Below are 26,909 nucleotides of genomic sequence, written 5' to 3'. Positions count from 1 at the left end.
GTTTCATTAGAAGCCTTCATGATCAAACCAGAGGACATCAGAAAAGTTTCTAGGGGGTTCTTTCTGAACTCTAACCCAGGTCACAAAATCTGGAAGAGCAAAAGAGGCAAGGAAGCCAAACATCTGACAGGGAGATAGTGAATTCCTTCTTTGTGATCCTAGATTCTTTGGGAAAACGCTAGTCTGTTTTATAAGCTTTGATATAAGAAGTAATCATCATTGCCTAATTGAGGCAAAAGCAAGGGGTGCTGAAAATTTGCACAGATGCATTGTTATGAACCCAAGTTAATGCCTTCATTCCCCATTTATTGATTATATCCCACCTGTCACCAAATGTTGGCGTTTTTGGCCCTGAGATCTGTCTGCTTCTCCCCAACCTTGTCTCTACTTTTCTTGACAACTGCAGTCAGGTCCTCAGAGGTTTTCATGTTCTCAGTTTTTAGCTTGAGAGCTTATTGTTTACACTGCTGCTGTCCTTTCTGTTCAAAGAGTGCAAATCATTTTACTCCTGGGATCCTGAGTTTTATGTGTGTACTACTTAGCAGTCCTTACTGTTCAAATATACTAAGATATGAACTCCGTCACTTCTGGAATAAGCAAGTCCTATCTTCTTTAGAACAGTCAGCATTTCCCCCCTTTAATCTGTACAAATGAGTGATTTGTATGTGGAAAGAAGAGCAAGAATCAGAACCAGGAATATCTATGCTACAGGTACATAAGTGAGGCGGTATTAAGATAATCAGTAAAAAGTACAGTCATTCAAAAATATTTATAAAAATATCATTTATGAAATGACAAAACTAGTATTCTGCAGGGTGAGAACGGCACATCAGCTTGGTAACACTATTCCAGCACAGCATGTAAATACCAGCAGTTATTAGCCTACCCTGCCCAGTACTTTGCATACATCATGCCCAACCTTTGCAACAATCCTGTTATCTCCATTTACTGATATCACATTGCTAAATGCAGATCCCTTTGACTCTCAAGCCATGTTCTTTGTTCTGTAACTGCAAGTACAGACCAACTTCTTTTAAGAAAATTCATCACTGAACTGGTATTTTATCAACCCAATATCATATAATATAAATAGAATCAATCAAGCATTGCTCAAAACAATGAGCCAGTGGCTAAGAATTGAAAATCAACGTAATTGAGACTTTCTTTTTTAAGGGCAAAAAAAAAAAAAAAAAAAAATCAGGAATGTGTGTTCTAAAAAAACATTATGGACATGTCCAAACTGTGCCATAAATGTTAGATTGAGTTACTTTCAAATTTCTTTTTTATTCTAATAGCCCTTTCTCTATTTTTCTTTTTTCTTCTAATTAAGTATGTACTTTGAAAGTTTTCTATCTGAAATGTTATTACCAGCGATGAAATACAACGCAAAAGCAGCAGAGACGTGTCAGTCCAGATAAAATATTGTCACAAGCCATAAAATCATTAAAAACCAATGATGATTCATGCTTTTCTGATGGCAACTCTACCTGAGAGTTAAGTTGACACTGAACACTGAGTCAGCTTGGAAAATGTCCATCAGTGTCAATGCTACAAAAGAAAATATTAAAACAGGACACCAAACCATTTTTCCCCTTCCCACTAAGTGTTTATTTTATAGCTTTTGCATCAGGTAGTCAACTGAAACACTTCAACATCAGAAAGCTGGCAGAATGTTAAGGAAAAGGAGTGATTATCTCTCCAACAGATGTGACAAAATGGTTTCAAGTTGGAAACAGAATTGCATAAATGAATCAACTGAATGGAGTGGGGGAGGGCAGGAGCGAGAAGTAGTAAGCATATTCCAACAGGACTATGAGGAAAATTAAAAGGCACTGTTGAGCTGTGTATTTATAAAATAAAAGTCAAAATACGCAATCCATGTTTCCAAAATTACATTCAACACTGCTTCAGAGATGCTCACATACCTCTCAATAGAAAGCTACAAAAACTGTCTAAAAAATGAGAGAGACAGCATCAATGTTCCCCACACAGGCTTAACAGTAATGTATTTTAAAGAGTTCATCACGATCAGGGTCCATTTTATAAATAGTACTGCAAAGGCCACAAAGCTGCATGAAATTACAGGATAAATCTGACTAAATGATCATTCATTTCAATCTCTAAAATTCTTGCTCCAAGTAATCAGAAAGTAAGCTCCACTCCAGAGGAGCTGAATTGGCAGTGGATTTGAAACAGGGTTGCTTTTCTCCTCAGAAGGCTGCCTAAAGAGCAGTTTCGTTGGCATCATACAGCAACTCTGCATAGGGTAAACGGATGCAAAACCATAACAGCAACTTCTCTGCTTCCTCTGAAAGTAAACAATGCTAATTTATGAAGAGGTCAACTCAAATCATAAAGGAGAAGCACCTGGGCCTCTTAAAGGCAAACTACATAAAAGGTTACAGGGCGCTTCTCATAATAAGGATTCTAGGACCATAGGTGTGTTTGGGAATGACCAATGGGAAAATCCAGTGAGATGATTTACACAGATGTTCTCTATGCAGATTTGAATTTAAATTAAAATGCCAGCTATGCATTTGGGAACCAGCCTTTAGTTAAATTCTCTAGTGCTTTCAGAATTATTTGATTTTATTAAAAAAGAGAGAATCATTGTCTACAAACTATTTTCTTTCTAACAATGCAAATACAGTAAGCAAATCATCTGCAATATCAAAATATTGTTTGTAAATCACTGATGGCACCAACGATTTTAGGAATTTCCAATAGGACACATATTGAGAAAAAGCAACAGATTATAGGCGTTAACCAAATTTTAAGATCAGAAAATAAAATTATAAAAATCAGTAAGTTTCAATAGTTTAAATCCAATCATCAGGAATTCAGAAGCACCCAATATGTTTGAAGTTGCACAAATGCACATGGATGACAGGAAAGTAATCCCCATGCAATATCTTAAGTGTTGCTATCAGATATATTTAAGTGCTACTTTACAGATTAAAGCTGGGTAAAATCAAAATATATTTTACTTCCCATTAGATTTTAAAACAATCACAATAATTTATCAACAGTTGCCATTTCACAGCAATTAGAAAACAGGAGTTGATACAAGTTGAACAGAAAGGTATCTTTTCCTCTTTTAGGAAATAAACATATATATATATATATTTCACATACACACATAACATTATCTTTAAAATGCCAAGTGGTTAATTTACTTTTGTATTATAAAAAAATTATCTCCCTAGGGTCAAAATACTGAAAAAGCGCAAAGGCTGAAAAAAGAAAACCACATTTGCCACTTTAAAAAAATACATTATTGTCTCAGTGGTTCTATTTATTTAACTGATTATAAAGTATTATGACTCCTAGTACTGTACTGGACCTGATGGAATTAAATCCACCCCTTTCTCAGTCTCCAGAAAGGATACTCCTAACGCACCCTAAAATATGGTAAGACAAATGCCCCTATTCTGAACTGTTAAAGTGGGAAAGAAAACATGCCCACCTGGAAACAATATAAGTCATAAAAGTTTATGAATCTGTGCGAGAGACTACACGAATCAGAAAGCAATTCTTTGGATATGTTAGGAGCTTTTAGAAGTATATAAACTCTTTTAGGCCTCTAGAGTACAGATACAAAGATGATTTCTCCATAAATAATTATTTAGCCAGTGCCATGGTTGGTAGCCCATGGTCTGCATCTGGGATGTCATCTGTTTTTGTAAATAAAGTTTTATTGGAACATAACTGTGCTCATTTGTTTACATAATATCTATTGCTGCTTTTGTGGTACAATGGCAGGGTTGACTAGCTGTGACAGAGAACATATGGCCTGCAAAGCCTAAAATATTTACTCTCTGGTCCTTCCACAGAAAGTTTACTGACCTCCTGATCTAGTTCACAAAGTACTGCTCTAGTTACCTAAAAGAGTTAATGCACCTCAAGAAGTTTTGGGCATGTGGTGCAAGAGTAACTTGCATACTGGGGTTTGTTCATTAACAGGTAATGTCAAACCCCACCCTGAAGTGGTGCTTTACTTTTGGGCAAGGAAATAATTTGTATACATTTTCAGGAAATACCTATAAAAATCAATTTGAAAAAAGAAAGGAAAGAAAAAAGCCAAATAATAATAATAAAAATAAAAAGCCTGGCTATGTTCTTTTAATACTTTCATATTATATTATTGTGAGGAAAGGGTGCTAAAATGATTCTTCCTGTCATTCTTTTAGTTTTTCTTTAGTTTGTTTATAAATGTTTTCTCATAAGAAGTGTTCCCTCATGCCCTCCCATAACCTTTAAGGCAATCCACCTAAAATGCTTACAGTCTGTGAAGCCTTGTTCAGAAATATTTAGTTAAACCATAGGTATAAAATAGCTACCATTTCTTAATATTAATGTAAAATAAAAACAGAAACATCTTTCAAATTTGAAGAGCAAAGTTTCCCTGACCGTAGTCAGCTAACAAAGCCTATTTCTAACAGGGAATTTCCTAAACTCAAGCAGCTGCTCACGAAGCTTTGAGTTCACAGGTGTTTCATATTTCAATTGTTGCTGAAACATGGAAGATAAAACACTGAGAGGATATTTATCAAACACAAATTTATATCAAGATTAACTTTTTCAACCAGCTTACAAGCAGATTTTTCCCTTTGTTAAAAAAGGAATGCTATGAAACTATATGTTAAAGATGTTTCTATAATAATACCTTACATTTATATAGCGCTTTACAATTTTCAAAGTGCTTTCACATGCCATCTCATTTAATCCTCACAACAGCCCTGTGAGGTAGGTACAGCAGGTATTATTATCCTCATTTCAAGATGAGGAAATTGAGGCAAAGAGAGGTTAAGTGACTTGCCCGAGATCACACAGCTGGTAAGTGGTAGAGCTAGGACCTGAAATCAAGTTTTTTGACTCCTTGTCCAGTACTCTTTCCACTGCAATTACTGCCTCAAGTTATGAATAATGAACTGTGTATCAAAATTGAAAGCTTATTGAAGTTCATTTCAGTGATGTCTTAACAGTAAAGTTAAATGAGAAATACAAGAACAGTAGGTCTGATGGTTTTACTTGACATAAAATTGGTGCAAAACCACTTTTATCTAATTACTTGTAACCTTTTGGTCCAAATACATAAAATATGCAATATTTACAGCATTTTCCTTTTTTTGTAAATGCAATGCTTTAAAACACATTATAAAGCACCTTAGTAAAAACAGTCTACAGGTAAAAGTACAGAAGAAGTAGGAAAATCCTACCCATACCACAGCTCACTAATGGAGTCATAATACGGAGTCACCGATATTTCAGTTTACAGCTTTACAAATAACCCATGGAGAAACAAATACTAAACTTACTTTTTTGATATTAATGTGTGAAAATCTTAACTAAAACTTCAGACAATCTCAGTATTCTTTGAAGTATCTTCCCAATATTAGACATTGAGGAGACAGGAATGAGAAATACTGCTTTGACGCTTTAAAATCTTTTTACCATATTAGTCATGATTTAAATGGATTTTTAACACTAACCAGCATTTAAAAAATTAAAACCACCTACATAAATATGGGCGAATCCAACTACAGCAGAAACATTTCTTAGCAAATATGATTAAACATTCCAATAAATTTCATGAGACATGACTCACAAAAACAAAGTACACACTGCCAAACAGTTATTAACATAATTCAGTAAAGGTGTATAACCCAAACCCTCAGTGAAGGCAGAAGAGGCAAATGGACTCATCTTCATTCATGGTTAGTTGAAAAAATGCTTTATCAAAAACGAGAGTATCAGAACCTTTTCTGAAATTGTATTTAGCCTTTTGATTAGACCTGCCATGAGTTCATTTTAGGTGATGTATATTTTCTCCCAGGCAGGAGGTTATAACTTTCACCAAAGTTGAGCCAGGAAAAATAAAAATGCCTGAAATTTAAACTTAGAACACTGACATATCAGCCAGTATCTACTTCCTTGACGTTACTGTGTGTTTCCTAATTTGGCTCGATATAAACTGTCATATACACCTACTGTCAGCAATCCAGACTGTGGAGCTGAGAACAAAGGTGAAGATAGGGTCAAATTTTAGTTCAAGAATCCAATAGTCACACCTTATACTCAGTTTGACTTAGGGTAAATCTTTTCATAGAAAAAGTTTTGTGCGAGGATGTAGAGGTCTCCATCTTTTTCTCGAACAGCATGGGCTCTGATGAATTGGAACTGCTCTAGTGCAAATTCATAGAACTCATTCTCCATTTTCCAAATATCAGATTGCTGTAGTTTTGCAATGGTTTGTTTAGTGGGGAGTTTCTTCTCTGTGGTTTTCCTAAGATGAGATTTCTTTCCTACTTACAAAGGGGGAAAAAAAAGGAAAGGTAAATAATTCTTGGAGAACACACAAAAGGTCAATGCCTCTTTATTTGAAGAGGTGGTTAATATGACATTATTAAAGAATAGGTAACATAATTGTCTTATATAATTCAGGTAAAAATGGAGCGTTGATCATACTAGAGCCATGATTCAGTCCTTTAGAATGTAAATCCTCAACCTAGTAAAGACTTAATGAAATGTCAAATAGTAAATGTAAGGATTGGCACACAGTAAAGTGTAGGCTGTCACCTCACACACTATATTCTCAAGTGCTTGGTGCTCTGAGACTAGTTCATTTCTGATAAAATATCTATTGCCAAGCTGTATTCTATTTTCTCATAATCTATATTCTCTAAAATTATGTTAGAAGCTAGGGCATATGCATCCTCAAGGAAAGAGTTCCTATAACCGCATCTTATCAAGCAACAGCAAAAAACAAAACAAAACAAAAACACAATTAACTTATCACTTTCAGATACGTAATACAGCTGAGGCTGCTGAAATATGGCTTAGGCATACTTTAGTTCCACTATCCCACCTCTACTTCAAAATGGTAGTAGGCAGGACTAATACACAGGCCTAATGTTTGATATCTGGCAAGAAATGTATTTAATACTATACATTTCTAAGGCTGGTTCTGTAGTTTGTATCATTCCACTATTTCTACAGTGCCTTCTAATTTTCAGCTAATTCACAGTTATTCAATAGAAAATAGTGAGCAGAAACAGACAAGATACCTGCCTTTCTGGAGTTATCTGTCGTTGTTTCACTAAAGAAACTTCAAGTCATATATTTACGAGTTGCAAACAAACAAACAAAAGAAACCAAAGAAAGTTTTAAAAAGAAACCCTTCCTTTATATACCTGTGCGATAGAGTTCAGTGGCACCCCTGAAAAACCGGGGCAAGGCTGCCTCCAATAACATGATAAAATCTTCAAGTTCTTCAGTAACTCCCACCAGAAAATATTCATTAACTAGGTTATACTTGGCTTGATCCATAGCCCACCTGCTTCCCACATTCCTGAAACCAAAGAAAAGGAATTAAAACCTGGTTGTGAAATCTGCTGAGTGTTTTTGGTGACTTTGACACCACATATTACAGAGAAAACAGATAAACACATGTATATCCAAAGTCTCAATGCCCTTTTATTACCATCCTGTGGGAGGCACACCTGTTTCTAATTTCCTTTGCTTCCATCTCCAGTTTCTGCTCAACTATGCAGTGCTAATTCAGAGTTTACCAGAGGACTCTTAACATGAGCAACTTAGTTTAAGGGCACTTTAAAAATGTATATGGATATAAGAAAATATACCCCTCCTATATGATTTAGTGTGTGTTTTAACTTTTTTAAGCTACTCTAAATTCTGTTAAGAGCTCTCTAGTAAAGTGTAAACAATTTGTGTTTACTGCTTATTGTGTGAGTTTTGAATTTTTGTGAGCTGTTTTCTGAAATATCTGAGGAACGGAAAATAGATAATGGCTCTGCTAAGAATCTTTTATTTTTATTTTCATTTACATTGTCAGCTAATGCTATTAACAGAGATTTGATCCAAAATAAACTCTACTTTTGCGTTCTTTTTAGCACAAATATTCCTTAATCCAAATTCTAGCTCTGTGTTTAAGTAGTATGATCTTGAGCTGGTGGCTTCACCTTTCTCAATTTTGTTTTCTCAAACTATTTAAAAAAAAAAAAAGAGGTGGAGGGGAGCCATGATTAATTGGTTTCTAAGCACCCTCCCAGTTCTGTGAATCTATGAAACATACTAAAGAAATACAATTAACATCTCCTCAAAAATGCCCAATAGAGCAATAGTCTTTATTGTTCTAAGGCAGGGATTGGCAAACTTTTTATATAAAAGGCCAGAGGATAAATATTTTAGGTTTTGCAGACTACACAGTGATATGGTTTCGATATTTGTTCCCTCTAACTCTCATTCTGAAATGTGATTCCCAGTGTTGGAGGCTGGACTTGGTGGGAGGTAACTGGATCATGGGAGCAGGTCCCTTGTGAATGGTTTAGCACCATCCCCTTGGTGATAACTGAGTACTTGGCTCAGTTAGTTCATTAGAGATCTAGTTATTCAAAAGACTGGGGGCCAGGTGTGGTGGCTCACACCTGTAATCCCAGCACTTTGGGAGGCCAAGGCAGGCAGGTCACCTCAGGTTAGGAGTTCAAGACCAGCCTGACCAACGTGGAGAAACCCCATCTCTACTAAAAATACAAAATCAGCCGGGCATGGTGGTGCATGCCTGTAATCCCAGCTACTCGGGAAGCTGAGGCAGGGGAATTGCTTGAACCCAGGAGGCGGAGGTTGTGGTGAGCTGAGATCACGCCACTGCACTCCAGCCTGGGTGACAAGAGCAAAACTTCATCTAAAAAATAAAAAGACTGGGACCTCCCCCTTCATTCTCTTGTTCCCACTCCTGCCATGTGATGTGCCTGCTCCCACTTCACTTTCTGCCATGATTGTAAGCTTCCTGAGGCCTGCACCAGAAGCCAAACAGATGTTGGTGCCATGCTTGCACAGCCTGCAGAACCATGAGCCAAGTAAACCTCTTTTCATTATAAATTACCATCTCAGGTATTCCTTCACAGTAATGTAAGAATGGCCTAATAGAGAAAATTGTTCCTAAGGAGTGGGGTATTGCTGTAAAGATACCTGAAAATGGGAAAGTGGCTTTGGAACTGGGTAATGGGCAGAGGTTGGAAGAATCTGAAGGGCTCTGAAGAAGACAGGAAGAAGAGGGAAACTTTGATATTTCTTAAGCTGAGACTGGTTTAATGATTGTGACAAAAATGCTGACAGAAATATGGACGGAAGTCCAAGCTGATGAGGTCTCAGAGGGAAATGAAGAAGCTACTGAGAACTGGAGTAAAGGTCACTTCTATTATGCCTTAGCAAAGAACTTGGCTGTGCGGTGTCCAAGTTCTAGAGATCTGTGGAAGTTTGAACTTAAAGACTGATGACTGGTCGGGTGCGGTGGCTCACACCTGTAATCCCAGCACTTTGGGAGGCTGAGGCAGGTGGATTACCTAAGGTCTGGAGTTTGAGACCAGCGTGGCCAACATAGTGAAACCCCATCTCTACTAAAAATACAAAAATTAGCTGGGTATGGTGGCACACACCTGTAATCCCAGCTACTCGGGAGGTTGAGGCAGGAGAACTGCTTGAGCCCAGGAAGCAGAGGTTGCAGTGAACCGAGATTGTGCCACTGCACTCCAGCCTGGCTGACACAGTGAGACTCTGTCTCCCAAAAAAAAAAAAAAAAAAAGGTGATGACTTAGGACATCTGGCGCAATACACTTTTAAGCAGCAAAGCATTTACGATGTGGCCTGGCTGCATCTAAGAGGCTACAATCAAATGCAGAGCAAAGGAATGACTTAAAGTTGGAACTTATATTTTAAAGGGAGGCAGAGCATAAACATTTGGAAAATTCACAGCCTGGCCATGTGGTAGAGAAGGAAAGCCCCCTTTTTGTGTTGTTTTTTGTTTTAAAGACAGGGTCTTGCTCTGTTGCCCAGGCTGGATCTTGGCTTATTGCAGGCTTAACCTCCTGAACTCAAGTGTTCTTCCTACCTTAGCCTCCCAAGTAGCTGGGATCATGGGCATATGCCACTACACCTGGCTAACTTTATGTTTTGTAGAGATGAGATTGCCCAGGCTAGTCTCAAATTCCTGGGCTCAAGCGAGCCTCCCACTTTGGTCTTCCAAAGTGCTGGAATTACAGGCATGAGCAACCACACCCACTGGAAAGCCTATTTTCCAGGAAATAGGGCAGGGAATAGGGAAGGAATTTAATAACACTGTGGAGCAATCACTTATTAAGGAAGTTAGCATGACTAAAAGGGAGTCAAGTGCTAATATCCAAGACAATGGGAAAAAGGCCTCAAAGGCATTTCAGAGATCTTCCAGGCTGCCCCTCCCATCATAGGCCCAGAAGCCTTGTGGGCAAGAAGGATTTAAGGGGACAGGGCCCAGGGTTCTGCTGCCCTGAGAAGCCTTGGGACATTGCTCCCTACACCCCAGCCACTCCAGTTCCAGCCTTGGCTCAAAGGAGTTCAGGTATAGCTTGGGACACCACTCCAGGGGAGCATAAGCTGTAAGCATTGGTGGTTTCCAGGTAGTATTAAGTTTGCAGATGCTCAGAAATCAAGTATGAAGGAGCTTGCATTCCACCTAGATTGCAGCTTCCATCTAGATTTCAGAAGTGGGTTGGGTTGGAGCCCTCACCCCACACAGAGACCCAAACAGGGAACTGCCTGGTGGAGCTGTGGGAAGGGGATTATGCCCTCCAGACCCCAGAATGGTTGGCTCACCATCAGCTCTCACACTCTCCCTGGAAAAACTGCAGGTACACTCAATTCCAACCCATGAGAGCAGCCATGTAGGCTGTACCCTGCAAAGCCATGGGGGCAGGGCTGCTCAAGGCCTTAGGAGCCCACCCCTTGCACCAGGATGCAGGAAATGAAGTAAAGGATTATGTTGGAGCTTTAAGATTTAATGACTGCCCTGGCCGGGCGCGGTGGCTCAAGCCCGTAATCGCAGCACTTTGGGAGGCCGAGACGGGCGGATCACGAGGTCAGGAGATTGAGACCATCCTGGCTAACACTGTGAAGTCCCGTCTCTACTAAAAAATACAAAAAAAAAAAAAAAAAAACTAGCCAGGCAAGGTGGCGGGCGCCTGTAGTCCCAGCTACTCGGGAGGCTGAGGCAGGAGAATGGCGTAAACCCGGGAGGCGGAGCTTGCAGTGAGCTGAGATCCGGCCACTGCACTCCAGCCCGGGCGACAGAGCGAGACTCCGTCTCAAAAAAAAAAAAAAAAAAAAAAAGAAAGATTTAATAACTGCCCTGCTGGGTTTCAGACTTGTGTGGGGCCTACTGCACCTTTCTTTTGGCCAATTTCTCCCTTTTGGAATGGAAATGTTTATCCAATGCCTATACCACCATTGTATCGGGAATAACTTTTTTTTTTTTTTATCTCACAGGCTCACAGGTAGAAGGAACTCATCTCCAGATGAGATTTTGGACTTGGGACTTTTGAGTTAATGCTGGAATAAGACTTTGGAACTACTGTGAAGGAATGAATATATTTTGAAATATGAGAAAGACATGAGATTTGGTGAGCCAGGGGCAGAATAATATGGTTTGGATGTTTGTTCCCTCCAAATCTCATGTTGAAATGTGATTCCCAATGCTGGAGGTAGGGCCTGGTGGGAGGTGACTGAATCATGGGAGCAGATCTGCCATGAATGGTTTAGTGCCATCCCCTTGGCGATAACTGAGTTCTCGCTCAGTTCACACAAGATCTGGTTGTTTGAAAGTCTGGGAACCATACCCCCGCCCCTAGTGCCCACTTTCTTGCTCCCACCATGTGATATGCCTGTTCCTGCTTCACCTTCTGCTATGATTGTAAGCTTCCTGACGCCCTTGTTGGTGCCATGCTTGTACATCCTGCAGAACAGTGAGCCAATTAAACCTCTTTTCTTTATAAATTACCAGTCTCAGGTAGTCCTTTATAGTAATGCAAGAACAGCTAATACACATGGTTTAGGTTACAACTACTCAACTCTGCTGTTGCAGTGTGAAAACTGCCACAAGCAGTAAGTAAAAAATGTATGTGGCTGTGTTTCAATAAAACTTTATTTATAAAACAGGTGACACAGCTGGGCATGGTGGCTCATGCCTGTGATCCCAGCACTTTGGGAGGCCGAGGCAGGTGGATCCCTTGAGGTCAGGAGTTCGAGACCAGCCTGGCCAACATGGTGAAACCCCATCTCTACTAAAAAAACAAAAATTAGCCAGGTGTAGTGCAGGCACCTGTAGTCCCAGCTACTCGGGAGGCTGAGACAGGAGAACTGTGAACCCAGGAGGCAGAGGTTGCAGTGAGCCAAGACTGTGCCTCTGCATTCCAGCTTGGGCGATAAGAGCGAAATTCTGTCTCAAAAAAAAAATATATAATATAATAATAGTAATAATAATAATAATAATAATAATAATAAAACAGGTGATAGGCCAAAATTGGGTCTGCAGGTTACAACCTGTAGTTTGCCAATCTCTGTTCTAAAGAAATGGTTAAAAATTGAGAAGGCATTCTTTATAGGCTTCCAATTCTTATACTAGTATGAGGCTTTGATGTAATTTATTGAGTAGGACCTTAAACTCCACAGCAATCTAATAATATATCTCAAATAATGAAGAAATTCCTTGTATTTCTCATTATGGTTTAAGGAAGAAACTTTGAATATGTTCCTTTTTTCTCCTACTTCTCCTATTAAAATGATTGAATAGAACAAATAAACATGTAAAATTATTTTTAAAAACTGAAAACTCAACACATTCTGAGGAAATACATTTTTTATTAAAGAATCTTCATTTTCCACTTGATATTTACTAGCAAACTAAACCACACCCATAACCTTGGCTTCTCTTAAAGTCAAAATCAGTTTAACAGTAAAACCAGGTAAATTTTAACCCACTAAGCCTTTACTTAATTTAACACAAATAGCTAAAACAGTAAGTTTTGGACAAAATAAGATATATGACCACCTCCCAGTCTCTAAGAGCTCTACTGGAATACAGCAAAACATAACACCAAAAATAAGAAATATTAAAAACTAGCATCTGAGAAAATAATGCAAGGATATTAGGATATTACTCTACATGAGGAATCTTTTAAATGCATTTAAAAGTAACTGCAAAACTAGATATTACTCAATTACATGTTACTTTTAGTCTAGTCTTTCACCGATTTCCCTATATGTAGCCCTTGTGAAATGAAACACAGATATAGAGATAATAAGAATGGTAATCAATTTGAGCCAACTTTATCTCCCTACCAGCATTCGGAGCTATGGCCACAGAAGAACGGGATTTGAAGCCAGAGCTTCTCTGGAGCACAGTCTGAGCCACCTTCTGCTACACATTCATCAAAGGTCTAGAACAAAGACAAAGCAGTATGGGTAAGCCAGAAATCCAAGTCTCACCTATCAAATATCTAATGTGGTAAATTGTTAAATAATTGGGTGAGAGTAGGTGGGATGAGACACTCTTATTTTCTTTGGAGTCATGTAAATTAATCACGGTTGGGCATGGTGGCTCATGCCTGTAATCCCAGCACTTTGGGAGGCCGAGGCGGGCAGATCACAAGGTCACGAGATCGAGACCATCCTGGTTAACATGGTGAAACCCCATCTCTACTAAAAATACAAAAATTAACTGGGCGTGGTGGCTTCTGCCTGTAGTCCCAGCTACTTGGGAGGCTGAGGCAGGAGAATCACTTGAACCCAGGAAGTGGAAGTTGCAGTGAGCCGAGATCGAGCCACTGCACTCCAGCCTGGTGACAGAGCAATACTCCATCTCAAAAACAAAAACAAAACAAACAAACAAAAAAATCACATACTGCCTTGCAACAGGCAGCTCTTAGGATCTGGTTTAGAATCTTAGGATAGGTTGATCTGTCTATCTGTCTGTCTATAGCTTTATCTACATAACTTGTTTCATGTGCTTTTTAAATGTGTTATGTGTTATGTTCTGTCTTTCCAACTACAGTGAAAACTTCCTGAAGTAGCATTCGTTGATCATGCAGTAGCATTTGTATCCTCCAGAGCATATAGAATAGTGCTATATAAACCACTTGCATAATTAATATTTGTAAATGACTACTGAAAAGACTGCGCTTTGGGGATTTACATGGATATTAAAGGCATAGCTCTAGCGGAGATGAGGACAGAGGAAATAAAATATTTTTATGAGGCATTTGATATTATTTCTGAATTTTTCTAGATGGTCTTAGATTTGCCATCCTAGGCCATTTTCTAAAAAGTGGTTTTATTATCATTTGTGCCAAATTTTGTAGCTCATAAAAAGAAATAAGAAATAAAACCTTACGTATCTATATATCTACCATATCCCAAACTACAGCTATTCAAATTTGAGTATTTGGTGGTACTTTCTCAAAATGAATTGAAAGAACAGCTGACAGTGTTGATACCCCACATGTTCTCAGCTGGAAGCTATTCTGACCCTCAGGTGATATTTGGCAATGTTTGAAGACAATTTTGGTTCTCACAGCCCAGGTATGGGGGATGCTATCAGGTAGAAGTAACAGATGCTGGTAAACATCCTACAATGTATAAGAAGCCCCACACAACAAAGAATTATCTGGCCCAAAACAACAATAATGTTGAGGTTGAGAAATCCTGTAATAAGCCAATGATAAAAATTAAGCTTTCAAGCAAAAAATAAAATTTTGGAAAACTTGTATCTGCCACCATAAGCTTGACAGTCTCCCAATACTTAAAAGACTTTTCTGATGAGATTAGTGGTGATATTAATGAATATGAGTTTTTAACGCTGTATAACAAAATACGTTAACATCTGAAAGGTCCATATAACTCAGTGAACCAGTCAGTATGTTCCAAATGACCAATGTATGATGTTTCAAAATTATGCTTGGTTGTAAGATCCATTCTAAGTGTAAAACGTATCAACAGATTTTAATGTAGCAAAGTGTAAAAAGTTCACTGCTATGGTTTCAGATTCTACATTGCAACTAACTTTTGAAACTACCACTTGTCAAGTTTTAGTGTTTACTAAAGAATAGCCACAATTTTTTGAAAAGGCTATTAAAATCCTCCCTTTTCCAATTATATATCTGTGTGAAGCTGGAGTTCCTCAATTCAACCAAAAGAACATTTTGAACAAACTGAATTCAGGAGCAAATATGAAAATCAGCTGTCTAGTTTCTCAGGGTTCAAAACAAAACAAAACAAACAGAAAATTTAAAAAATAAAAATAAAAAATGAAAATTGGCTGTCTACAGTAAGCCAGATGCTAAAAAGATACGCAAAAATGTAAACCGATGCCACTCTTTTCATTTTTTTGTCGGAGGAGAAATAGTTATGTGCATTAAAATATAATTTATGTTAACATATGATGGCTTTACTATTTAGTGTTTTAATATTTTAAAATTTTTTCAGTAAATGGCAAATTTACTGATATTGGTAAACATCAATAGATATAACTCAAAACAAAACAAAAGCTATAAACAAAAGCTCTTTTACGGAATCCTTAATAATTTTTAAGAGTATAAAAAGAGTTCTTATATCAAAAAGTTTGAGAACCACTGATTTGAATGATATAGTTATTCACTGTTCATCTTTGGATTACTTAATATCCCTATTTTCCAGGTGCTGGGCAACGGTTAAATTAAGTAAAACTGTAATTCTAAAACGTGCAAATTTGAAATCTCCCAAATCAAAAGCCTTCCATTCTTTACAAGATCAAGTGAAAGCTATCCTAGGTGCACATATATCTAAAATGTGTTTGAAGTGTACCCATACAGCAGTTCCGATTACTAGAGTACATCAGTTTAAAACATAACAGTTGCCATAAGTGCTGAACTGAATACTGTTTAATACACCTCAAAATATCACTTGAGGTGCAAATAATCTACAATTTTATAGAAATAAAGTTATCTACACTTTCTTGGGAATAAGCGCCATTGCAAGGTATTTCCAACATAATCATGGCCGCCCTTTAACCCCCAATCTTTCTAAAACCTGTCCAGCTTTAGAAATGTTATATGTATGCAGTCTTATCAACTGTACAGATGAGTTTAATGAAAACTCCTGCTAGTTAAAGATATTAAGGAGTTATTTGCAATAAACACCACTTAACTCATTAGGATATCAGCATTAGGTTAACCAACATGTGTATCATGAGAAACAAGCCAAATTACTAAAAATGTCTAATCACCAATATGTTTCAAGACTGAAAAGGTACATTCTATCATAAAACAAAGTAATTTCTTATTATTATAAATTCAATTATTTACAGATAGCCCTGTCCTCATAAGAAGACAATGCAATAGTATTTTGCTGATGTTATCAACACTACATCTAAATAAACAGGCATATTAATGTTTATTTTATAATGACATTAAAAAAACAAAAAAACAAAACAAAACAAACCCCAGGCCTTATTATAATCAGGGTGAAGAACAGGTAAAGTTCCAGCACGGCCTATCTACCTAAAACTTTCAAACATGAAAGGGAGACGATGTTAAAATGTCTGCCTGGATTTTTTCATGAATACTGAATATGCAACTTTGGAACATGTTTCACAGAAAAATGTCGAGTGACATGTTGCATTTCTTCTCTCCTTTTCAAAGGATATAAGAGAGGTTAAGACTATGGGCTCTGGAATTAGAGTGCTTGGTTTTAAATTCCAGCTCTACCATTTACTAGTTGAATGACACCATGCAAAATACTTAGCTTTTCTGTGCCCCCCAGTTTCCTTTTCTGTAAAATGAGGACAATAACAGCAACTACCCTATAGAATTGTTGAGCAAGCTACCTGAAAAAATACATATAAAATAACTTAAAACACTGCTTGGTATGGTATACAGTAAATGTGAGCTATTATTAGTTAATACTATTACTGTTAATAATTACTGTTAATAATTATTAGTTATTATTACCCAATCACCCAAACTACACAGGCTAGGAACCACAAAACCATGCTATCCAGGGCTGACAATGACAAATGATGGATATAGGGGCCTACATGACTGCAATCTTTTCCTTTCCAACACTAACGCTATTATTACTTTAGTCAAAGGAAGGAGACAGATACTAACATTTACTGAGTCAAGAGTTAGTGTACATAGGACTAATACAAAAAATAAAAAGAAAGTGCACAAGTGAATTTAGAAATAAATATCAATCAATTCTAAAGTAGTAAGTTGTAAGAGTTATACTAATAGATTTTATAAAACTTTTCAGAATCTCCATAATAAATATTTCTAGAAGATTAAATAATGCTAAGAGATAGCATTATTTGAGAAAACAGATTTGGTTAGTTATTTCTGTTTGGATCAGTACCTTCTGCCTAAAACTTTGAGACTAAAGAAACAGCAATTTCTAGAAATCATTAAAAAGGAAAACAAAACAAAAAACCACTGTCCCATCATGTGACACAGAGGATACAACTAATTTAGAAAAAATATTGTTGGATGTTAATTATCATAACATACTAAATATCTGGCATCGCTACTGTGTAATAGTTTAGGTTTAAAATGTGCAGAATTCACACACTCAACCATTTGTTAAGCACTTACAGGTAACCTAGGTATGATGCTAAATTCTGAGGAAACAAAGATGAATTAAATATATGCTTCAGGAAATTCACCACATTTTGGAGAAGACAGTATGTAAACTGGTAATCCAAATATCACAAAATAAATGCTTAAAAGAGATTTGAATGAAGTGCTCTGGGAGCCCCTGAAAGAGATATGACTGACTGCCTAGAGGCATCAGAGAAGACTTTATGGAAGTGGTCATGTTTGAGCTACATCTTAAAGGAGGATAAAGAGTTTTCCAGAGTAAAGGAAAGGCATTCTCAATATAGGGAATAATACATGTGTAAAAAAGTATGAAGCATTAATAACTTAAGCAGCAAGTTCAGAGGATGCTGACATTTCATGTGGCCGAAGCACCTAAAGGAAAATCAGACAGGAGAGCTTGTTCTGAGATCGTGTCTAGTTGTGTCTCCTATGTCTTATCTGTGAGCAGTGAGGTCCCAGTAAAGGTTTTCCACCAGAGAAGTGACAAATACAGTTTGATTTCTTAGAAATATAACTCTAGTAATACTCTAGAAAATGCAATGAAATGGAAAACAACCGAAATCTGAGCCTGTTATGAACTTTGTTGAGCCATTATTCTCTTCTTGCCAGAAAAAAACAGCTGCTTAGCAAAATACTGTCCTTAAGCTGATGATCACAAATATAAACAGCCATCATTACTAAGAGAATCAAAAAATATACAAAAATATATCATATTAGTGAATAATTACAATAATTGCACAGAAAATTGTTAACAGAACCATAAAGAAAACATGATTCTGCCCTGGAAAAGAAATATTTTTTAAAATCACAAAAAAATGTATATTACAATATATCAGCTATGTAACTTCACTTTGCTTCTTCATATTTTGGGTTCTCTTCAAAGTTTCCACAATAAGCAAGTAATAAATTTATAATTAACAACAAATTTTAAAAGCACACTGCTCACTGCATTTCATAAACAATTATCTTTATAAAAATCTTAAAACTAAAATATTACCTTTTTGTCTCCTTGTTTTCGTCTCCGTAACCCTGGTCTATAATCATCTCCAAATCTCAGAAAGTAATAATAAGAAACTAGCCTCTCAATAGGATCCCTTATGACATTAATATAAATTGGTTTCTTCTTCACACCAAATCTGAAATAAAACAAAATTTCAAAGGTGAAATCAACATTTTCAATCTGTTTAGGAGTGCCCTGAAATTGTATGTTTAAGTCTGAAGTACTGGTCCTATAAGGAAAAAAGAACATGAATTAATTTAAATAATTTGTATATGTGGTGCTTGGGAACTATTTCATGATTATTCATGTCAGAATAAAGTAAACAAGAAATATGAATTTAAAAGTTATGTCTGAAGATAAAGGAAAGGAGATACAAATGAACGAAAAATAATTTTAAACTTTACCAGCAAGAATTATATAAAATATTTTACTTCTATGCCTTCATTATACTTTAAGCCCAAGTAGAAAATCCCTTCTCAAATTAGTACCCACATATTACTAGGAAAGAATCTAATATTTATAATTTTAAAAAATGAACTTATTTTAAAAATTGCTTTATTACATTCCTGAATAGATCATCTGGTGCTACAGAAAGTTTCAAATCTGCATTAACTATGTAACAATGATTTCTCACTTCTGGCTCATCAAACTAGCCAGATTTGATAGTGTTTTCTGAACACCATCAATAGATACAGCATCAGTGAACACAAGCTGATCATTATCAATCTACCTTCTGTTGTTGATTTTAAAGACAAGATAGAAGTGAAAGACACTAGTTTTTCAGCATTATTTTCTTAGGGAATGATAAAGAGTTGATGGAACACTGAAGACTTTTACTTTAGCAACCCTTGCAGATCCTAGAACTGTACAACTGGCTCCCTGTTTTATTATACTCCCTTGTCCCAGTCTTAAAATTTTACAGCTACTATGTTGATTCTTACTTTTCCATAATAGTTCATTTCAAAAATTTCAAAGTCGTTTTGATTGTTTTGTAAGCTTTCTCACAGATGTGACCTGTCTTCATCATTCTTTCTCTTTACCACTTCCCTTTTACTCAGCCTCTTGCTTAGATTACTGCAATAATATAGTAGTTTCTCTCCTTTTCAATCTATCTTCCATACCAATTCTCAAAGGATGTTCCTAAACATCGTTTGTTAAATCACTCTTCCTACGAATCTGAAACAACTCTACTGATTTATTGATACGAAACCCAAACTCCTTTGCTGGTTGTCTTAGGATTCTTTTACCTTATGTCTTAGGTACCACCTTATTGACCTAACTTTTTCTTTAACTCTCCTCAAACAAGAAACCATTTATCTGTTATAGTTAGGTTGGCCTTTTTTATCTCCTCCCGTATCAATACTTACTCTATTTCTCTTTAAATATCTTTGCTTATTCTGTCTTCCTTGAGTGTCACTCTCATTTTTCTTTTCTTTTTCTACATTAATTCATTCAAAAATACTTTTTGTATGCACCTAACATTGCCAGATATAATACTATTGTAGGTACCAGGAACACAACAATGAACAAAAAGACTAAATTTCTTGTCCTTCTAGAGCTGACATTCTACTTGGGACAGACAGGCTTAATAAACAAATAAATAAGCATATATTACAGATGATAAAAAGTGCAAAGGAGAAAAATAATTCAGTGAAAGGGAATAAAGAGTGCTAGGGAGGTGAGGGAGAATACAATTCAAAATAGTGTTTTTCGGGAAGACATCACTAGTCTTATGTAATGAGGAAGGTACCATGCAAACATCTGGGAGAAAGTATTCTGGAAATATGGGATTTCCAAGTAAGAGGTCCTTGAGGCAGCTAAGTTCCAGGTGTTTTGAGGAACAGCAAGGAGATCAAGCTGCCTGTAGAATCAAAAAGGGAATACCACAGAAGATAAGAGAGGTGGGGGTGAGGTGGGGTGAGGTGGAGTGAGTGCAGATTGTGTGGGTCTTCCATACTGTTACAAGCATTACTTTATACAGGGTCAGGAGGGAGGTCACTGAAAGATTTAAGCAGAGAAGCACCATGACACGACTCATATTAAAAGGTCATTGGCTGCTGTTTTAGAATAAACAGAGGGGCTATAACAAAATCTTGTGACCTTTCTTCCTGATGGTTCTAGCATACAGTTCTATTTGCTTTCATTTGACACCTCCTGCACCTAAGAGCTATCAAGCAACTTAACTCTTAGCTTATCCTACTAGTGTTTCTCCTGTAAGTCTTTCTCCCAAACAGCATTATAAGTCACTTGAGGGTAGGCATAGTACCAATAGTGCAGTAAAAATTTCTTTCACAATTTTTTTTAAAAGAAGAAAACAGTACTGTTGCAAATACATAGCACTGTCACATTCGGTATTAGAGTAGAAGTTCCACCAGGGTGGGGACTATTTCTCTCTTGTTCATGGCTTTATCACTAGTGCTCAGCACTGTGCCCAACACACAGGTGCTGAATATTAATAGAATTAGGCTGAGGAGACCGTTGTGAATCAGCCACTAACAAAAGCGCCTTTCTGTGAGACCGTACACTGAGTAGTAAGAAAGTAAGGAGGCAACAGCAATACATTGCTGCTCCCTTAGCTCACAGAGCTGAGAGGTTTTTGATAGGAAACTACAAGGAGAGATTACAGGGCAATGGGTTAGTGATTCCATTCTTAAGACTGAGATTCCTGGGAATCCTCTCTATCCTCTCCATTATTAGCCATTGTTCCATCCTGAGCCATTCCTTTGGGAATAATCTCCTCACAGAAGAACATCTCCTACTAATGTTTCCTCCTTTCACCTAGTCCCTGACATGTAGAGCAGACAGCAATTACCAGGCAGCAGTAAAAGGGAATATGGCATTTTACAAAACTCTTTTTGCTGTCCAGGAAAATGACTATGTGTGGAATGGCTTTGGGTGGCATTTATTAGGAAGTATGATTTTAATGAGATATAATCTGTGAACTCATTTTGAAAATGGATATGAACTATCACATGTAACTTAGGGAACAGTTACATAGACACAAAGGGCTGGAAACAAGGGATTATAACAGATAATGGGCATGATTAAAAATGGCAACTGGACCACTCAGCTCAGCCAGTTAGAAAACAAGAGCTGCTCTGGGGACAGGGCATAGCTAAACAAAAAGCAGCAGAAACCTCAGCAGAGGTAAATGCCCCTGTCTCACAGCTTTGAAGAGAGCAGTGGATCTCCCAGCATGGAGGTTGAGATCTAAGAACAGACAGACTGCCTGCTCAAGTGGGTCCCTGACCCCTGAGTAGCCTAACTGGGAGACATCCCCCACTAGGGGCAGACCAACATCCCACACCTCACAGGGGGGAGTACACCCCTGAGACGAAGCTTCCAGAGCAAGAATCAGAAAGGTACACTCGCTGTTCAGCAATATTCTATCTTCTGCAGCCTCCGCTGCTGATACCCAGCCAAACAGGGTCTGGAGTAGACCTCAAGCAAACTCCAACAGACCTACAGCTGAGGGTCCTGACTGGTAGGAGGAAAACTAACAAACAGAAAGGACACCCACACCAAAACCCCCTCAGTACGTCACCATCAGCAAAAACCAAAGGCAGATAAAACCACAAAGATGGGGAAAAAGCAGTGCAGAAAAGTTGGAAATTCAAAAAATCAGAGTGCATCTTCCCCTCCAAAGGAACACAGCTCATCGCCAGCAACGGAACAAAGCTGGATGGAGAATGACTTTGACAACTTGAGAGAAGGCTTCAGTAGATCAAACTTCTCAGAGCTAAAGGAGGAACACATAACCAGCACAAATAAACTAAAAACCTTGAAAAAAGAATGGATGAATGGATAACTAGAATAATCAATGCAGAGAAGACCTTAAAAGAACTGACAGAGATGAAAACCATAACATGAGAACTACGTGACAAATGCACAAGCTTCAGAAACCGACTCGATCAACTGGAAGAAACAGTATCAGTGATTGAAGATCAAATGAATGAAATGAAGTGAGAAGAGAAGTGTAGAGAAAAAAGAGTAAAAAGAAATGAACAAAGCCTCCAAGAAATATGGGATTATGTGAAAAGACCAAATCTACGTCTGATTGGGGTGCCTGAAAGTGACGGAGAAAATGGAACCAAGTTGGAAAACACTCTACAGGATATCATCCAGGAGAACTTCCCCAACCTAGTAAGGCAGGCCAACATTCAACTTCAGGAAATACAGAGAACACCACAAAGACACTCCTCGAGAAGAGCAACTCCAAGACATATAATGGTCAGCTTCACCAAAGTTGAAATGAAGGAAAAAATGTATGGAAAAAATGAAGGAAAAAATGTATGGAAAAATGAAGGAAAAAATGTTGAAATGAAGGAAAAAATGCAGCCAAAGAGAAAGGTCGAGTTACACACAAAGGGAAGCCCATCAGACTAACACAGCAGATCTCTCGGCAGAAACTCTCCAAGCCAGAATAGAGTGGGGGCCAATATTCAACATACTTAAAGAAAAGAATTTTCAACCCAGAATTTCATATCCAGCTAAACTAAGTTTCATAAGTGAAAGAGAAATAAAATCCTTTACAGACAAGCAAATGCTTAGAGATTTTGTCACCAGCAGACCTGCCCTACAAGAGATCCTGAAGGAAGCACTAAACATGAAAAGGAGTAACTGGTACCAATCATCGCAAAAACACGTCAAAATGTAAAGTCCATTGATGCTAGGAAGAAACTGCATCAACTAGTGAGCAAAATAACCAGCTAATACCATAATGACAGGAACAAGTTCACACATAACAACATTAACCTTAAATGTAAATGGACTAAATTGTCCAATTAAAAGACACAGACTGGCAAACTGGATAAAAAGTCAAGACCCATCAGTTTGCTGTATTCAGGAGACCCATCTCACATGCAGAGACACACATAGGCTCAAAATAAAGGGATGGAGGAAGATCTACCAAGCAAATGGAAACAAAGAAAAGCAGGGGTTGCAATCCCAGTCTCTGATAAAACAGATTTTAAACCATCAAAGATCAAAAGAGACAAAGAAGGCCATTACATAATAGTAAAGGGATCAATTCAATGGGAAGAGCTAACTATCCTAAATATACAGGAACCCAATACAGGAGCACCCAGATTCATAAAGCAAGTCCTTAGAGGCTTACAAAGAGACTTAGACTCCCATATAATAATAATAGGAGACTTTAACACCCCACTGTCAACATTAGACAGATTAACAAGACAGAAAGTTAACAAGGATATCCAGGAATTGAACTCAACTCTGCACAAAGCGGACCTAATAGACATCTATAGAACTCTCCACCCCAAATCAACAGAATATACATTCTTCTCAGCACTACATTGCATTTATTCCAAAATTGACCACATAATTGGAAGTAAAGCACTCCTCAGCAAATGTACAAGAACAGAAATTATAATTAACTGTCTCTCAGACCACAGTGCAATCAAACTAGAACTCAGGACTAAGAAACTCAATCAAAACCGCTCAACTACATGGAAACTGAACAACCTGCTCCTGAATGACTACTGGGTACATAACAAAATGAAAAGGCAGAAATAAAGATGTTCTTTGAGAACTCAAACAAATATACAAGAAAAAAGCAAACAACCCCATCAAAAAGTGGGCAAAGGATATGAACAGACATTTCTCAAAAGAAGATATTCATACAGCCAACAGACACATGAAAAAATGCTCATCATCACTCGCCATCAGAGAAATGCAAATCAAAACCACAATGAGATACCATCTCACACCAGTTAGAATGGCAATCATTAAGAAGTCAGGAAACAACAGGTGTTGGAGAGGATGTGGAGAAACAGGAACACTTTTACACTGTTGGTGGGATTGTAAACTAGTTCAACCATTATGGAAAACAGTATGGCAATTCCTCAAGGATCTAGAACTAGATGTACCATATGACCCAGCCATCCCACTACTGGGTATATACCCAAAGGATTATAAATTATTCTACTACAAAGACACATGCACACGTATGTTTATTGCGGCACTATTCACAATAGCAAAGACTTGGAATCAACCCAAATGTCCATCTGTGACAGACTGGATTAAGAAAATGTGGCACATATACACCATGGAATACTATGCAGCCATAAAAAAGGATGAGTTTGCGTCCTTTGTAGGGACATGGATGCAGCTGGAAACCATCATTCTTAGCAAACTATCACAAGAAGAGAAAACCAAACACCGCATGTTCTCACTCATAGGTGGGAACTGAACAATGAGATCACTTGGACTCAGGAAGGGGATCATCACACACTGGGGCCTATCATGGGGAGGGGGGAGGAGGGAGGGATTGCATTGGGGAGTTATACATGATATAAGTGATGAATTGATGGGTGCTGACGAGTTGATGGGTGCAGCACACCAGCATGGCATAAGTATACATATGTAACAGACCTGCACGTTATGCACATGTACCCTAGAACTTAAAGTATAATAAAAAAAATAAATAAATAAAAAGAAAAAAGAAAAAAGAAAAAGAAAATCTAAAAAAAAAAAAAAAGATGTTCTTTGAAACCAATGAGAACAAAGATACAACATACCAGAATCTCTGGGACACATTTAAAGCAGTGTGTAGAGGGAAATTTATAGCACTAAATGCCCACAAGAGAAAGCAGGAAAGATCTAAAATTGACACTCTAACATCACAATTAAAAGAACTAGAGAAGCAAGAGCAAACACATTTAAAAGCTAGCAGAAGGCAAGAAATAACTAAGATCAGAGCAGAAATGAAGGAGATAAGAGACACAAAAAACCCTCCAAAAAATCAATGAATCCAGGAGCTGGTTTTTTTTTTGAAAAGATCAACAAAATTGATGGGCCACTAGCAAGACTAATAAAGAAGAAAAGAGAGAGGAATCAAATAGACGCAATAAAAAATGATAAAGGGGATATCACCACCGACCCCACAGAAATACAAACTACCATCAGAGAATACTATAAACACCTCTACGCAAATAAACTAGAAAACCTAGAAGAAATGGATAATTTCCTGGACATTTACACTCTCCCAAGACTAAACCAGGAAGAAGTTGAATCCCTGAATAGACCAATAGCAGGCTCTGAAATTGAGGCAATACTTAATAGCCTACCGACCAAAAAAAGTCCAGGATCAGACAGATTCACAGCTGAATTCTACCAGAGGTACAAGGAGGAATTGGTACCATTCCTTCTGAAACTATTCCAATCAATAGAAAAAGAGGGAATCCTCCCTAACTCATTTTACGAAGCCAATATCATTGTGATACCAAAGCCTGACAGAGATACAACAAAAAAAAGAGAATTTTAGACCAATATCCCTGATGAACATTGATGCAAAAATCCTCAATAAAATACTGGCAAACCGGATCCAGCAGCACATCAAAAAGCTTATCCACCATGATCAAGTGAGCTTCATCCCTGGGATGCAAGGCTGGTTCAACATACACAAATCAATAAACGTTATCCAGCATCTAAACAGAACCAAAGATAAAAACCACATGATTATCTCAATAGATGCAGAAAAGGCCTTTGACAAAATTCAACAACCCTTCATGCTAAAAACGCTCAATAAATTCGGTATTGATGGAACGTATCTCAAAATAATCAGAGCTGTTTATGACAAACCCACAGCCAATATCATACTGAATGGGCAAAAACTGGAAAAATTCCCTTTGAAAACTGGCCCAAGACAGGGATGCCCTCTCTCACCACTCCTATTCAACATAGTGTTGGAAGTTCTGGCTAGGGCAGTCAGGCAAGAGAAAGAAATAAAGGGTATCCAGTTAGGAAAAGAAGAAGTCAAATTGTCCCTGTTTGCAGATGACATGATTGTATATTTAGAAAACCCCATCGTCTCAGCCCAAAATCTCCTTAAGCTGATAAGCAACTTCAGCAAAGTCTCAGGATACAAAATCGATGTGCAAAAATCACAAGCATTCTTATGCACCAGTAACAGACAGAGAGACAAATCATGAATGAACTCCCATTCACAATAGCTTAAAGGGAATAAAATACCTAGGAATCCAACTTACAAGGGATGTGAAGGACCTCTTCAAGAAGAACTACAAACCACTGCTCAGTGAAATAAAAGAGGACACTAACAAATGGAAGAACATACCATGCTCATGGATAGGAAGAATCAATATCGTGAAAATGGCCATACTGCCCAAGGTAATTCAATGCCATCCCCATTAAGCTACCAATGACTTTCTTCACAGAATTGGAAAAAACTGCTTTAAGTTCATATGGAACCAAAAAAGACCCCGCATTGCCAAGACAATCCTAAGCCAAAAGAACAAAGCTGGAGGCATCATGCTACCTGACTTCAAACTATACTACAAGGCTACAGTAACGAAAACAGCATGGGACTGGTACCAAAACAGAGATATAGACCAATGGAACAGAACAGAGTCCTCAGAAATAATACCACACATCTACAGCCATCTGATCTTTGACAAACCTGACAAAAACAAGAA

General features: G+C 37.5%; 1 protein-coding gene across 2 annotated transcripts in view; it reads right to left on the bottom strand.

Annotated features, from left to right (window-relative positions):
• Positions 1-750: 750 nt before the first annotated feature.
• The window catches only part of HS2ST1 (heparan sulfate 2-O-sulfotransferase 1), a 193,945-nt gene continuing 167,786 nt past the window's right edge, over positions 751-26,909 (bottom strand). Inside the window, exons 4-7 of one of the 2 annotated variants that reach the window (XM_010353170.2) lie at positions 18,457-18,595; positions 13,171-13,268; positions 7,194-7,351; positions 751-6,308 (exon numbers count right to left, since the gene is read on the bottom strand). In XM_010353170.2, the coding sequence (XP_010351472.1) occupies positions 6,079-6,308; positions 7,194-7,351; positions 13,171-13,268; positions 18,457-18,595 (625 nt within the window). In that variant the 3' untranslated portion in view covers positions 751-6,078. The remainder of the gene's footprint in view (positions 6,309-7,193; positions 7,352-13,170; positions 13,269-18,456; positions 18,596-26,909) is intronic. The other variant, XM_010353171.2, reaches the window with a different exon arrangement.

The sequence above is a fragment of the Rhinopithecus roxellana genome, chromosome 12 (assembly GCF_007565055.1).
Source record: "Rhinopithecus roxellana isolate Shanxi Qingling chromosome 12, ASM756505v1, whole genome shotgun sequence".
Lineage (NCBI taxonomy): Eukaryota > Metazoa > Chordata > Mammalia > Primates > Cercopithecidae > Rhinopithecus > Rhinopithecus roxellana.
This window is presented reverse-complemented; position numbering and strand designations above follow the sequence as displayed.